General features: G+C 35.2%; 1 protein-coding gene across 1 annotated transcript in view; it reads left to right on the forward strand.

The window, feature by feature from the left end:
• Positions 1-17,110, forward strand: part of LOC139135354 (plexin-A4-like) — a 105,005-nt gene that overhangs the window by 42,797 nt on the left and 45,098 nt on the right. Inside the window, exons 8-11 of the mRNA XM_070702706.1 lie at positions 256-351; positions 5,672-5,792; positions 8,413-8,544; positions 10,447-10,551. Coding sequence (XP_070558807.1) covers positions 8,464-8,544; positions 10,447-10,551 — 186 coding nt within the window. The 5' untranslated portion in view covers positions 256-351; positions 5,672-5,792; positions 8,413-8,463. The remainder of the gene's footprint in view (positions 1-255; positions 352-5,671; positions 5,793-8,412; positions 8,545-10,446; positions 10,552-17,110) is intronic.

Here is a 17,110-nt window from a genome sequence, read left to right on the forward strand (position 1 = left end):
ATCGGAACCGTCTTGCAAACTCTACAGAGGATTATTTTAAATAAGGCAATAATATCCATACTTTTCAGTGGCAAATGTATAGATTGAAGATTTGTAAAACAGAGAGGCGCTTGTCTCAAATGAAAGTTTCTTCTGGCTATGGTGAATTTTTTTGTTCTTGAAAAAGAACGATTGTTAACATTTCTAATATTCAGTGGTAAATGAACAGCTCAATAACCTTTGAACTCTATTGACATGCTTCTTTTTCCCTTTCAGATCATGTGACAACTCAATTGTCAATTTACAGTACAGAAACACAGGTTGCTTTTGTTGACACAGATTTCATTTCTTTGAATGTGCAACGCATACATCGTAAGTAATTTTTACACTTAACAAAATTGTTTGAGTTTGCATATGCAATGGAGGTATCAAAGGAAAAGATAAGAAGGGCAACCTGTCTTCACAGTAGTATGCACCTCCAAAGTAAAAGACTGAAACTTTTGCTCAAAGTTTCCTCAATGAAACTTTAAACTATTCTTTTACTAAATCAAGAATGAAAATCAGGGCTCACCATGAAACTTTGGTACATGTACTAGAGAAAACAAATTATCCAATATTTACTGACATCTTAAATTCAAAATGGCCACCATCCCTGTGTTATCTCTATGGGGAAAATTAATTTCCTGATTTTCACAAAAGTAGCTGGTGAAAACTTTATTTCCTCTATGAACCCCTACAACAGGCGAAAAGAATATTGTAAAAGTTTTAGAGTCCAAATATATGTCCCTGAGGTGCATTTTACCTTCACATCACTTGCCTAAAATGTAAGCCAGGGATTTTGCAGGTCAACAGTGAACAGTGGTATCAATCATAACTTTTAGGTTACTTTCTCATACAGAGGTGCAGGAGACTTGATTTTTAGCTACTATAGACTATAGTCTATAGAAGCTATTGGGATTGGTATCCGTCCGGCGTCCGTCGTCAGTCTGTATGTATGTATGTATGTATGTATGTATGTATGTATGTATGTATGTATGTATGTATGTATGTATGTATGTATGTATGTCCGTTTGTGAGGCGTCCGTCAACTCAAATATCTTGAGAACCGCAGTACTTATTGATTTGATATTTGTTGTGTAGATGAAAAATATGATTATGAGAAACTATTTTATTTCATTTTTAGCTCACATTTGGTATACCAATGTGAGGTAATCGTATAAGCTGAATCAGTTCATTTGCATGCCATTTGCATGTCTGTATGTATGTATGTATGTATGTATGTATGTATGTATGTATGTATGTATGTATGTATGTATGTATGTCCGTCCACGTCAAAAACAGCTCAACGGCAGAACCTACTGTCTTAGTATTTGGTGTACAGGTGCACCTAGGGGTGGAGATGTGAATTTGTTCAAATGAACTTGTCAGTGTCAAAAATATGCAAATGAGGGGGGGGGGGAGGAAAAACCCTGCAAATTGCTAAAACTCTGTAACCGTTGGTCAGATAGGGTTTGAAACTTGGTGTGCAGGTTCCTTTAGGTATTCTAAAGTAGGTATTTAAAATTTTGGATGAAATTTGCATGTTTCTATTTTTCAGGTATTTTTTCAGTTTTTAGTCAAAAAATGTTTAACTCTGGAACCACTCATCTGATTGCTTGAAAGTTGGTATACATGTTCCTCAGGATGACCTCAGTCAAGTGTATACAAATTGAATTGAAAGTTTCATATTTGTAATTTTGGGGCAATTTTCCGAATTTTGGTCAAAATTTTTTTTATTCAAGGATAACTAATCTGATAGCTTTGATATTTGGTATACAGGTTACTAAGGTTGATCAAAATCATTTGATGAATATTGTGAAGATATCTTGAATTTTATATTTTTGCTGAATTTTTGGTTATTTTTCTCATTTTAAGTAAAATTTCTTCTTCTCTGAAACCGCTTGCCCAATTGCTCTCAAATTTGGATTGGACGTTTGCAAGGGTGTTACCCTTCTAATTGTTGAAATTACGACAAAATTGGAAATATTACTGTTTTGGGGCAATTTTTGGATCCAGGATAATTCCAGATGTCATAATCCCCCCCCCCCCCCACAGTGGAAGGCATTTCACTATCTGTAACTGATTTAAATGCTGTTTACATTTGAATGATAGCACTCATAGCATTAATTAAAACATCCCCAAAGTTGTAAATATACTGCCAGCTGGTCTTATGTAAACATGGTCAACCAAGGGATGGAACATTTGATATTCAGGAGGGGGTAGGGGATAGAAGATTGATGAGGTAGCATTCCTTTTTAAAAGATCCCTTTTATATTTTTTCCCACTCTTTTCCCCCCTCTCCAACCTTTTCTTTTTGTCAAGCTTCTCTGGCTAATTTTTGTGCTGACATTTGCTTATGTATGTAGGATCTGCTTGTCTCATTGCTATAGAAGTTGGTATGCATGTTTCTAAAGTTTACCTCCAGTACCTAAGTTGCAGACCTTACTTGCTTTTGTCATTCTTGTTTTTCTGGTTGATCTTCAATGGTACCCATACTGGTATGTACCAATTCTGATAAAATGTGAGCGACAAGTATAATTGCGGTATTTTTTTGATATTGTTGAAAATATGCAAATTAGTGCCAAAAAAGGCGTTTTTGGTAAAAAATCTCCTTCATAAACCGCTGGTCAGACAGCTTTGTATTTGGTATACAGGTCCCTAGGAATAACCCAACGTAGATTTCTTCAAATTATGAAGAAATATGCAAATCTGTATTTTGAGGAATTTTTTGGTCATTTTTGGTCAAAACTTTATTTCATCAAAATCGCTCATCTGACAGCTTTGATATTTGGTATACAGGTTCCTACAGATGAACTAAATGATGAAATCTGCAATTTTGTATTTTTGGTGCAATTTTTGCCATTTTTGGTCAAAAAATGTGTTTCTCAAAAAGTGCTTGTCTGATGCCTTTGATATTTGGTATACAGGTTCCTAGGGGTTGTCTTAGTGTGATATATTGAAATTATGATGAAATCTTCAATTTTGTATTTTTGCAGCTTATTTTGCCATTTTTGGTCAGGCCATCCTGAAATGAGCTATCAAAGATATCCACCTTCTTCATCAATACATGTGTCACAAAAAGTTATTCTCTACATAACACAGCAGAGCTCTGTCGACTGTTGGGTAGCTTGTTTTTTCAAAACAGCGGTCAGACAGCTTTAATATTTGGTTTACAGGTCCCTAGGATGACCTTAGTGAGATAATTTCATACAGTCAGGAAATACTTAGTTTGGATCCATGTCTAGTAGCTTCAGGGACTTTGGCCCTATGTTTATCAAAACTGATGGCCGACGGAAATCATTGTGATCCTTCAAATTGAATGGCTAAACTTACACTTTATTCTCACTTCTTTGATCAGAGACAGTTAAAATGCATTGCCTAAGTTCTATTCTAAATTTTAGATACTTTATAGACTTGAGTGACTGTCTTTTAGATGATGAGAAAGCCAAAAAGAAAGATTATCTTTTTATAATGGTGGTGCACCCATAATAAGTAATTGAGCCATGGTAAAGTCATGGACAAATGTTAAGTCCTTTGGATTTAAGTTTCTGTTTCAGAAAACGTATTTGGCAGAATCAAAAGTATATAGATTTCAAGGGGGTTTACTGACATTGTTTTTATGATCGCTAAATCTTGAACATTGCCCCCTGATTGACCTTTAAGCTCATAGTGTTGACAGCATTGTTTGGCTGTCATTGTAGTTCATCTGCACTTCCTGGAGTATCTTTTCCTTGGTATTACAGCTTGTCATGTGAAATTAACTGGGCAGGAAGTTGGAAAAAATTGTGAAAAAATAGTGTAGCCCAAATTTTTTTTAACTATAGGGTGCTTTCCACTATGTGCAGATATGAGCGAAGGTCAATTTACAAAATATATAGTGAAATATTGATTTTTTGTGGAATTTTGTTTTCAATGGTGCAGTTGTTATCATGAAAGTGTCAGTTCAGTGTTCACAGTATGAAGGGCTTCTGTTTGATTGATGTTAGTATTGTTACACTGCAAATTTACTTGCAATGCGGAAGGTTTGTGTTTGTTACTGGGATTACATGCTTGTCATGCATGAACATTCAATGAGAAGTATGCCATCAAAGCCACTGCCTGCATACATACAAAAGTTGGTGGATTGAAATTTATATTCATACCTTTTTTAGACTTTTGTAAGATGATTGGAACTATTTTGGATAATCTCATGGTATAATATTGACAGGGTCTAAGTGTTCTTTTTTTGTCTTTTGTATACAAAACAGTCACACAAATATTTGTAAGAAAATAATATTTGAATTTATCTCCCCCTGGAAGTATGGTACCAAACACACAATGTTTATCCTCATGCAATTATCCCAAAATAGTATCAGTTGAATTCTTTGTCCTTGCAGCTATCTGCTCCATGTCATGTTGTGCCAGTCATAGTGGTACATATAATGACCACGTACTAGCCAGTGCCATATACTAACCATATCACCCTTGATGGATGGTATGCAGGACTTTGATTGTTTTGGTATTTTGGATCATGTACAAGGTTTCCTGTTTAAGCAGAAGGATCCGCCTACATGTAAATTTCAATACAATGATACTCTGTGGTATTTTTTGGTGTATCAGTTGAATGTACATGTATTTGCCTTTAAGTTTGGAACTGGGCCAAGATCTACTGTCATACTGTACCATTGGCAGAACTGTACAGTCTATTAACCTTTGACCCTTCTCATGGAGGCAAGATATTTTACTCATTGTGTACAAATTTAAACCAGGAAAAATGTAAACATGAAAGATATATATTCTTGTAGGTTCACTGTTGATGCTAGGTTTTTTATATATAATGCTAAATTGTCTCTTCATTAATATTGCACTTTGGATGGAGGCACATATAATATTGTAGTACACTGATTTCAAGAAAATTAATGTAGCATGATGTTGGTAGCTGTTACAGGATCATACTGGTGTTTTCTCCTCCCTATTTACAAAAGTCAGCTGTTAATACATATTTGGGAGTACCTCTAATTCTTGTCTAATTCTTGTCCCTGATGATTGGCCCTTGGCAGGCACTCACAATTTGAAACAAAAAACAACAACAACAAAATAAAAAAACAAACCATTGTTATATTTGGTAACATGTATGTGATCTAGAAACAGTGATACAGCAAAGTGTTTATTGTTAAATTTATGACAGTTCTCACTTGGGGTTTTCAAGTGATATTTTGACCCAATAAATACACAGCGTAATGACAACATTACAATTCCTACACAAAGAGAGTCAAGTGCCATCACTAGTAATGCAACAGATCTGGTGCAATAAATAAATACCAATGTAGCTGTCAATAGCAGAGTGCTCTGGCATGATCCTCTTATGTTTTGTCTTTGTATAAAGGGAATCAAAACAAATTTAGTATGCTGTTGTTTTTCTGTTTGCTGGAATTGGTTTGCAACTGTCAACAAGTTTCTTTTACTGAAATTCATACTGAGAAGGTTGCTATTTATAAAGCAGGAAATAACTGTGCAGACTAATTAGTATGCTGTGGCCGTCAACTGTGCACAATCAGGTTAATGCTTTTTGTTCAAACAACAATGCCGTTGTAGAAAAGGAAAAAGTGTTTCTGAAGATGCTTTTGAAACTTTCTCAATCCTGGAATTAAAACCGACAGCTTTTCTTTTTCAGGTGCACAGCCTGTGTAACCAGCAACTGGGCCTGTGATTGGTGCATTTATAACAACCGATGTACCCACAATTCAACTGGGTGTCCAGACGATGATAATTCCACCGTTGTGGTGGGACTGAATGTAAGCAATTGAAGTTTCCTTGATAAGTGACTTTGTGATGTTGACATTTCAGTGAATTTCATCACGTTACTCACGATCTTGACAGTTTTGGGAATTGACTTTAATTGTACACATAAATGTGAAACAAAACTTTTTATTTTTAATGCTTTTATAACAACACAATTTTGGTTGCACGAGCACCATGTTGAAAATCTGTATGTAAATGATTACATACAGATTTTCAAAATGGTGCTTGTGCAAATAAAAATAAAAAGTTTTGTTTCACATTTATGTGCACAATTATATACAATAGCTGAATCTGCCATTTTTTCAATGGTTAAAAAGTAAAATTATAATATCAGAAAATAACTATACTAAGCATAGAAGAAAGTGTGAATGTCTGTAGAATATCACTTGTATGTACTGGACAGTTCTGAATTTTGAACATTATCATTATTCTGAGTATCAGAATAACTGCTGTATGTAAATATTTCTGACTTTGTTACTATCATTTCAAATCAGTAGTTGAAATTTGAGAGCTTAAAAAAAAACCAATGCACCATCCAAAGATGAAAAACCAATCTCAAATAGTTTTTGTAGGACGTTTGAGATGAAAAAGTTTTAAGTGTATTTAGCTATGTAGCCTCACTAAATGTGTGTATGCCTTGACTCTTTGGGAACTACCTTTAGAGAAAATTTGACAGTTTTAAATATATTGCCGTCACACAAATTGCAAAGCTTCAGCTACACACAATGCATCACTTCATGTCTCAAAGAAGTTATTTTCACCGGTAAAAAAACTGTGAGTTTGAATGAAACGGGAACCAGCTTTTTCGTTCAGCCCTTATCAGACTTCCCATGTCTACAGCGTCAATTAGGTAAAAGGCTCGCTGTCCTGAGCACAAACAATTTAGGCAGGAAAAAGCAATGTACCCCCCTGACATTTCATAAACCCATTGAGTGCTGTTATTGTTTTGGTGCCTGAATAAAATGCACACAGAGCTCATGAGATAAAACATGAACAAAGAGCCTACCTAAAATAGACTGCGGAGCAGTCTATGCCTAAATGCCTGTACTAACAAAAGTATGCTTGCACTTTCTTTGATGACCTGGTACATGAAAAGGGGGTCGGCTCCAGCAGGAAATAAAAACCCAACAACAAATCTATCCCGCAGCCAGCTATGTTGTGCAGATCATTCATATCCAAAACTGTATTTGTTGAACCAGTATCAGTGCATGAACTTTCCCCCAGGTTTCACATCTATTCAGGTTTTAAGGAATTCTTTGCAGCTTTCAAGGTTTTTTTTACAAACATTCAAGAAAAGCACCAGGATGGTACTGGTGTTGTTCATACATTCAATCTGTAGGCAATCTCGTTTGCCCTTTATTCCTGTGCTTGACTCCCCCTCTCAGGTGGTAAAATCCTGTAACTTTGAGTGTGTCGTACCTTGGGTTCTTAAATCTGCAACACATTCCAATCTGAGATAAGGTGTCAGTAATTTGGTAGTGATTTATATCATTGACAGTTTTATTTCTGTTGTCCAGCTCTTTCCATTAGTGTAGTTATTATAACTGATATTTATTTCCTGGTATTAATATGAAATCTAAAGAATGCTGGTGATTTTTCAGTGACAATTCACTTTTACATAAATGTGATGAAGAACACAAGATTGTACAATGGTACAATGGTACAATTGGTAGCATTTTATGCAAAGTACTTTCGATCAATTTTTTATTTATATAAACCAGATGAAAAAATTTTAAATCATAATGCTATAATCAGTCTTTTGTTCAATTGTTGTTGTATTTGAAAACAATATATTAAATGTTTATAAGGCAAAGAAAAATAAAAAACTTGTTTCTCATCCTAGACATATCGCAAAAATGAAGCAGTGACACGTTTTTTTTCTCTCAAAAACATGAAACAACATAGGAATGCATGCAGAGATAATTGCACAGCAGTATTGCTGTTGTATTTTTTACAACAACAGTTCTGTGGTTTGACTTTTAGTGCAGCAATGCACAGTTTTGATAGCTTAATATAACAGTGACATATGTGTACAGTTCAGAATGGAATGTTAGTATCACAGGGGAACTGGAAATAAATAGTCTAGATATGATATTATTTTCATAATTATTAAAAATGATAAATCATAATTATGAAACATTGATATCACTAAAACCGAGTTAGTATTTCATCCGGGTAGAGCTTCCTTTCTGAGGATAAAAACACTGTATGTTTATGAGTTGTGTATGACATAGATGGCCGGCTGGTGGCCGGCCAGGGCGTCCAATATAATAGAGTATATAAATATAAATATATAATATATTAGAGTATATAATAATTTCACCTAACAGTGTTGGCACACCTCAATTTAGACAATATGTCTAATTCGTCTAATACCAATGTGTCAAAGCAAACCACTGTATGTATATCTTTAATTTTTTAGCCAGTGAAAAAAAATATTCACCATCAAAAATTACTGAATACCATGTTGCTTTTTTCAAAATTTCATTACTCTTTCATAACCTATGAGACCATGGTTTATCTCCCCAGCTGTATTAGCCAGTTAAAAAGGCATTGAGACTGTCAAAAAATATTGAAAAGCCTTTTAATTTCACCATTTTACTTCTGTTACAGAACATATTTGGTCCAGACGAAAGGAAAAACCAAACATTTTGTCCCCAGCTGATGAAACAAAACGAGATACTTGTTCCCAAAGACATGGCGAGAGAAATCCACCTGCAAGCACAAAGTCTACCAGTTTTAAAGGTAGAGTACATGTCTAATTTGTTTGCTGTATCCATGTTTACAACCGGTATGATTTATTATTTTGTATTTTGTTCTCCTCAAGGGCTTGTTATACGATAACCTTGTAACCTCAGGGATGCCCTTATGCTAGACTGTGGTAATGAACAGTTGGGTGATCGTAATACATTCATGCTTGTATGAAACAGTCACTTTTAAAAGAAACACATGTAACCCCAGCTGGCAATCGGAAATACCCCGCGTATGTGGTAAAACTTTAAGCATTTCAGAAACGTCTCATGCAACTTTCACCATATTGCCGCAATTACCTTAAACTATATATCTTTCTTAATTTTCAGTAGTCATGTATCATGTCGTAAAATAAAGTAGCACTTATTGTTTTATTATAGCCATAACAATCATATCGAGGCAAACTTTGCAACTTAAATCACTATAAGTTCATTCATAAAGCTACAATATTTGATTTTACCGGTATGATTTTTAACAGCTTTATCATGATTTTACCATAGTTTGCGGCCCAATGAATTTTTATGGCTTGCTGAATATCAAAACTGCTTCTACATTTTCAGGTAATATGAAACCGCATTAAATTGAATATTTGTTCAGTTACAGTTCTATTTCATCATGAAATCTTTTAATCCCTTGAACCCTGTAAATATGCGGTGCTGTAGTTAATTACTGCATGCCATGAGTTGCAGGAAATTCAAGCATTCTTTCGCAAGTGTTCACATTTTATGCTTTAGGTACAATAATTTTATGACATAATGATATATCATGTATTTTATGACTTGTCAGGCAACATTCCAAACTTTCCTTATTGTTTACTTTTCTCATCAGCTTTGGTCACCTCTCAATGGCTGATATCAATAAGTTATTCATAGATTTTTCAGTTTTGTGAGGCCGCGTTTTTAGGTTTCCAAAGTCCCATGGCCATAAACAGTCACAAGATAACCAAAACACCAGTCTGAGTTGGAAATAATGACTCTTGAACCTTGATGTCGGCAGAGGTCAAACTTGAATTAAGTTGGCTGAATAAAAACACCTTTATAAATTGATCAATATATTAATCAACCATAATTTAGTAATTAAATTGTAGAAAGATGATATTTTACTGGTGGTAGCCTAAAAAATTAAAATTCTTAAATATTCTGGCTGAAGTTGATAGTCCTTTGACAAATCTGTGTCACTGTATTCAGTGTAAAGGACCAGCTATGTCTGGTAAAGTTTATAGAGCTTCAGGTTATATTTTATGTAGTTTGAAGTGTTTTGTCAGATATTTATATTTTATAAAGTAATTAAAAGGAAGAAACATGACATAATCACAAGTCAATTTATTATGTATCAGTGTTCCATAAAAAAACATTGCCGCTGGTCAAAATATTTTTTATTCTATATTTCCTCATTACATTTTTTATATGCATGTTAACGTTGTTTTGTTTGTTATGTGATCAGAGGAACATGAAATGATAAACTTTGTAGAGCACTAACAGGTTATTGAAGGCAGAATTTATCACAAAAACCTTATTTTCCAATTCCAGTGCAGTAATAATCACTGCTCGAAAATCATCATTGCTTTGTGATGTTCTGGTAGACTACATGTACCGGTAATAAACTTTGCTCGATCACTAAGATTGCACATACTTAAACTACATTTTTCAAAGCTGATAGTTAGATTTCTATGCTAAACCCTAAGATTGAAAGGGGTGTTCTGCTGAAGCATAAAATATTCTATTGTGTTTTGACCATTTTTTCGGATAATACCGGTATTTGAAGTGATGGCAGGGTAGGGGAGAATGTGTTGCTGAATAGGCTTGTACAGGTGTCACAAACTGGCTTTTTTGTGCGAAGGAAATGAATGGAAAAGTCAAATATTGCATTCTTAATGACTTTCATGTTTCACTACAGGATGGTTACTCTGCTTATAAATGCATCCTCACAGTAGAAGGGAAAGACCAGGAAACAGAGGCTATTAGACAAAACGAGACATATATCATATGCAGCAGAAGAAGTGTAAGTCGTAATTTTTATTGTCTTTTTTGCCCCAATGACTCGTAAATCCTTATTGCAATGCAGTATATTATCTTGATGTGGTTTTACTCATTATTTCATTGTACATAAAGTGTTATTTATTCAGAATGATACATACTTGAAAATTCAACTTTTCAAACTTATACTGATACTTTGTTCAAAGAAAGTTTTGAACTGTTATCTTTCATAATTAATAATAACAATGAGGAGGGTGATCATAGAAATCCATGGATTTCTAATAAGGGAAGTAAATTACATTTAAATGGAAAGTCACAGAACTGTACAAAATGACTGCCTTCCTCGTTGTAGTTTTAAACTTTTTAGTCCCCACGGACACCGTCCGGGGGGACTTATAGGGTTGGTCATGTCCGTGCGTGCGTGCGTCAGTGTGTCCATCCGTGCGTCCGTCCGTTCACGCAGGTATCTCAGAGATGCCTGGAGCGATTTCATTCAAAGTTGGTACAAGGAATACTTCATATGTCATACAGATGCACATCGATTTGTTTCATGATACGATCCAATATGGCTGCCATGCAGGCAGCCATTTTATGACAATTTTTCATGTACAGAGCTATAACTCAGACATGTTTTAACCGATTTTATTCAAAGTTGGTACATGGACATTGGCCTATGTCATACATATGCACGTCGATTTGTTCTGTGATACGATCCAATATGGCTGCCTGGCGGCCATTTTGTTACGATTTTTTCATGTACAGAGCCATAAATTGGACATGTATCAAGCGAATTTATTCAAAGTTTGTACAGGGAGATTAACTAATGTCATACGTATGCACGTCAATTTGTTTTGTGATACAATCCAATATGGCTGCCGTGCAGCCATTTTTTATGATTTTTTTCATGTGCAAAACCATAAATCAGGCATATCTCAACCGATTTTATTCAAAGTTGGTACAAGGACATTAACCTATGTCATACATATGTATGTCAATTTGTTTCATGCATGATATGATCCAATATTGCTGCATGGCAGCCATTTTGTTACAATTTTTTCATGTACTTAGCCAAAACTCGGGCATGTCTCAACCGATTTTATTCACCGATTTTATTCAAACTTAGTACAAGGTCATTGACCTATGTCATACATATGCACATTGATTTGTTTTGTGATACAATTCAATATGGCTGTCGTGTGGCCATTTTTGTACAATTTTTTCTTGTCTAGAACCATAACTCAGACATGTATCAAGGAAATTTATTCAAAGTTGGTACAAGGACATTGACTTATGTTAAACATGTACGTCGATTGGTTTCATGATATGGTCCAATATGGCCACATGGTGGCAATTTTGTTATGGTTTTTAGCTCACATTTGGTGTACCAATGTGAGGTTATCGTATAAGCTGAATCAGTTCATTTGCATCTGATTTGCATGTCTGTATGTCTGTATATTTGTGGGTATGTGCGGATGTATGTCCGTCACACACAAAGGCTCCCATACCGCCAAAGCTACCATCTCAGTATTTGGTGTACAGGTAGATGCAGGGGTTGAGATGTGAATTTGTTCAAATGAACACATCAGTGTCAAAAATGTGCAAATGAGGTAAGAAAAAGTGAAATCCTGCAAATCCTGCAAATGTGCAGGAGGCATGGCAGTGAGAAACAGGCAAACTCCACTGATCTTGACTCATTTCATGTCATTGTTTATGAACTGTTACATATTAACAGACCAGCTGCAACCATAGACAGTAGATGGGGGAAGACCATTTATACTAAACTAAGAGGGGCTTGTTTCTGCTATGCATATTGCTAATACGGCTAGTTTTCAATCGGATTCGAACCCACGTACAACATACGGCATCAGTCGCCTAGCTGAGAGGCCACAGACAGAACCACTCGGCTAAATCTCCACTCCCAAAAAGAGTGGTTCAATAGCCGGCTAAGTTGTTACATTTTTCTGACTGAGACCGCTCAACACGTTGTAGAGTTCGTGAAGAACTCACGCACGCATGCTCACTATCATACATCGCACATACACACTTTATCGAAGCGAAGAAACGAATTTCATCGCTTTAACTGGGCGAACGATAACCTCGGGGACAATTCTGTCCACCAGCAGTGTTACCAACCCAGGGTAGAAAATACGGCTAGTTTTCAATTGGATTCGAACCCACAACATACGGCATCAGTCGCCTAGCTGAGAGGCCACAGACAGAACCACTCGGCTAAATCTCCACTCCCAAAAAAGAGTGGTTCAATAGCCGGCTAAGTTGTTACATTTTTCTGACTGAGACCGCTCAACACGTTGTAGAGTTCGTGAAGCACTCACGCACGCATGCTCACTATCATACATCGCACATACACACTTTATCGAAGCGAAGAAACGAATTTCATCGCTTTAACTGGGCGAACGATAACCTCGGGGACAATTCTGTCCACCAGCAGTGTTACCAACCCAGGTTAGAAAATACGGCTAGTTTTCAATCGGATTCGAACCCACAAAGTTGGTACCTCCAGTACCTAAAGTTAGACCTTAATTACTTTTGTCATTCTTGTTTTTTTGGTTTAAATATTTCTTGTTGTTTTTCCTGGTTGTACTGTGCAGGAATCATTGCCATAACATCAACGTAGAATTTTCCTCCACTGAACAGATAGAAACAACATTTATTGTTGATCATTGGTAACCCATACTGGTATATACCAATTCTGATCAAATTTGAGCGACGCTGTATAATTGTGGTATTTTTTCATGTCGAGAGCCATAATTCTGGCAAATCTCAACTGATTTTAGCTCCGCTGTCAGCGACGCGGAGCTTATCAAATAGGTTGATTTTCCGTCGTCGTCGTCCATCGCCGTTGTCGTCCGTCGTCGTCCGTCAACAATTGCCTTCTCCTCTGAAACCGCAAGTCTGATTGCTTTGAAATTTTATATGCAGTTCACTTGGGGTGACCTCACATAAGTTTGTTCAAATCGTGGTGAAATTTGCATATTTGTATTTTTGGGGCATTTTTTGGTGTTTTTGGTAAAAAATCTTCTCTAAAACCACTTGCCAGATTGCTTTGAAATTTGATATGCAGTTTACTTAGGGTGACTTCAGTCAGATTTGTTCAAATTGTGGTGAAATTTGCATATTTGTATTTTTAAGGCAATTTTTGTCAGTTTTGGTACTACTTCTTCAAAACTAACAGTCAGATAGCTTTTATTTGATACATGTGTCCCTAGGGATGATCTCTTTCAGATTTCTTGAAATTGTGCAGAAATACACAAATTTGCATTTTTAAGGCAATTTTTGCCATTTTTGGTCAAAAAATGTATTTCTCAAAAAGTACTTAACTGATAGTTTTGAAATTTGGTATACAGGTTTGTATTGATGAACTAAGTAATATATATTGAATTTCTGATGAAATCTGTAATTTTGTATTTTTGGGGCAATTTTTGCCATTTTTGGTCAAAAAATGTGTATTTCCAAAACTGCTCATCTGATATCTTTGCAATTTGGTATACAGGTTCCTACAGATTATTTAAATGATATTTATTGAAATTATGATGAAATCTGCAATTTTGTATTTTTGGGGCAATTTTTGCCATTTTTGGTCAAAAAATGTGTATTTCCAAAACTACTCATCTGATAGCTTTGCAATTTGGTATACAGGTTCCTACAGATCATCTTAATGATATTTATTGAAATTATGATGAAAATTGCAATTTTGTAATTTTGGGGCGATTTTTTCCATTTTGGTCAAAAAATGTATTTCTCAAAAAGTACTGGTCTAACAACTTTGAAATTTGCTATACAGGTTCTATAGATGAAATAAATTGATCTTTTGAAATTATGATGAAATCTGCGATTTTTATTTTTGGGGCAATTTTTGCCATTTTTGGTCAGAAAATTTTATTCTGAAACAAGTCATCGTTGATGACACAGTCCCCACTTGTTAATGGGTACTTCGATTACAGGTTCTCAGAGAGGATAGAGTCCTCTTCATTAGGTCTGTGATAAAAACACTTTTGAATAAATTAGCTTGATACATGTCTGAGTTGTAGTCCAGGACATGAAATAATCGTAATAAAATGGCCACACGGTGGCCATATTGGATCGTATCACAAAACAAATAAATGTGCATATGTATGACATAGGTCAATGTCCTTGTACCAACTTTGAATAAAATCGGTTGAGATATGCCTGAGTTATGGCTTGTACATGAAAAAATCAAAACAAAATGGCCGCACAGCAGCCATATTGGATGGTATCACAAAACAAATTAATGTGCATATGTATGACATTGGTCAATCTCCTTGTACCAACTTTGAATAAATTCGCTTGATACATGTCCGAGTTATGGTTCTGGACATGAAAAAACGTAATAAAATGGCCACACGGCGGCCATATTGGATCGTATCACAAATCATCAATGTGCATGTGCATGACATAGGTCAATGTCCTTGTACCAAGTTTGAATAAAATCGGTTGAGATATGCCTGAGTTACGGCTCTGTACATGAAAAAATCGCAACAAAATGGCCGCACGGCGGCCATATTGGATCGTATCACAAAACAAATTGATGTGCATAGCTATGACATTGGTCAATGTCCTTGTACCAACTTTGAATAAAATCTGTTGAAACATGCCTGAGTAATGGCTCTGTACATGAAAAAATCATAACAAAATATTGGATCGCATCACAAAACAAATTTACATGCATATCTATGACATTAGTCAATGTCTAATGTCCTTGTACCAACTTTGAATAAAATCAGTTGAAACATGCCTGAGTTATGGCTCTGTACATGAAAAAATCGTAATAAAATGGCCGCCTGGCAGCCATATTGGATCGTATCAGAAAACAAATCAACATGCATCTGTATGACATATGAAGTAATCCTTGTACCAAGTTTGAATGAAACGCTCCAGGCATCTCTGAGATATCTGCGTGAACGGACGGACAGACGCACGGACGCACGGACGCACACACGCAAGGACATGACCAAACCTATAAGTCCCCCCAGACGATGTCCGTGGGGACCTCAAGTAAGTTAATGCATGGGTGTTTGTACCCATCAAGCCCAAAAGTAAGAAAATGGTCAATTATCTTTAAAAACCAGCAGATTCGATTGATATTTGGCCTAATTATTGGAATTATTAAATTCTTTAAAAAAATGTCTGCCTTAATCTTGACGAGTTGAGTCACGTGACCAAATCTGATATTTTCCCGCCAAAATTTACGTCTTTATTAATTTTAATATTCCAACCGTAACCCATTAAATTTTCTTGATTTTCTTTGCACTTTTGGAAACAACATCTATCATATTCTTTCAAAAATACATGGCACTCATGAAACTCTATCTATACTTCTTTCTGATATTCAAAATATTCATGTAAAACGACAAAAATATTGTATTTGTTGTTTTTTGTGAAGAAATGTTATTCAAAATTCAATAATATTGCATCTGCCACTAGTTCTAACACAAGTTCCCATCCCATTTTACATTAATTGGTCATAATATTTTAAATATTTTGATGTTTAACGGTTGGAATATTCAGTTATTTGCAATATACAATTTTGGCGGGAAAATAACAGATTATGGTCACGTGACCTGACTTAGGTAATATATTATGATAAATTTCAACTTAATCAAATGCGAAACATATTTTTGGCAATTTTCACAATTTTCTGACCAGGTCTGATTAAAAAGTATGTTCAAACTGATTTTTACATGTAAGTAAACCTATGCCCATGCATTAACATACCTGAGACTAAAAACTACTCATCAGATAGCTTTGGGTGACATGTTCTTAGGGATGATCCGATGTGATATATTCAAAGTATGATGAAATCTTCAATTGTGTATTTTTGCAGCTATTTTAGCCACTTTTTTCTGGCCACTGCATTGAACTATCAAAGATTTCCACCTTCTTCATCAACATGTGTCAAAAATAGTTATTCTCTACATAAACACAGCGGAGCTATATCGGCCGCTAGGTCGCTTGTTTTCAAAGTTGGTACATGGACATTGACTTATGTCATACATATACGTTGTCACTATTTTTTAAACAGTAAGATCAAATATCGCTGCGTGGCGGCGATTGTGTTACGATTTAACTCATGTACAAAGCCATAACTCAGACATATTTCCACCAATATCATTCAAAGTTGGTACAAGGACATTGACCTATTTCATACATATGCTCATCAATTTGTTTCACGTCATGTAGCAGTATCATGTCAATTGTATGTCAATTATTGAAGTTTCGTAATTAGGCTGATATGTCAAGAAATACTGCATCAAATTTCATGAAACTTCGTACAGATGTTAAGCTCACATTGCTTTAACATTGAAAAAGACATATATCAGCATCATTTTAATTAATTTGTAATTGCATATGTAATGAACTTTCCTAATTAGAGTGATATATCCACAAATACAACGTCAAATTTGATGAAACTTGATACAGATGTTGATCTCATTGTGTTGTAAATACTGCATCAAACTTTGTGAAATATGGTACCGGTGATAATCTGTTAGTGTTAGGATAGTAGTATGTAAAAATGTTTTGCAACATCCTGTTGATTAATTCCT

The sequence above is a fragment of the Ptychodera flava genome, chromosome 6 (genome assembly GCF_041260155.1).
Source record: "Ptychodera flava strain L36383 chromosome 6, AS_Pfla_20210202, whole genome shotgun sequence".
NCBI classification, from domain to species: domain Eukaryota; kingdom Metazoa; phylum Hemichordata; class Enteropneusta; family Ptychoderidae; genus Ptychodera; species Ptychodera flava.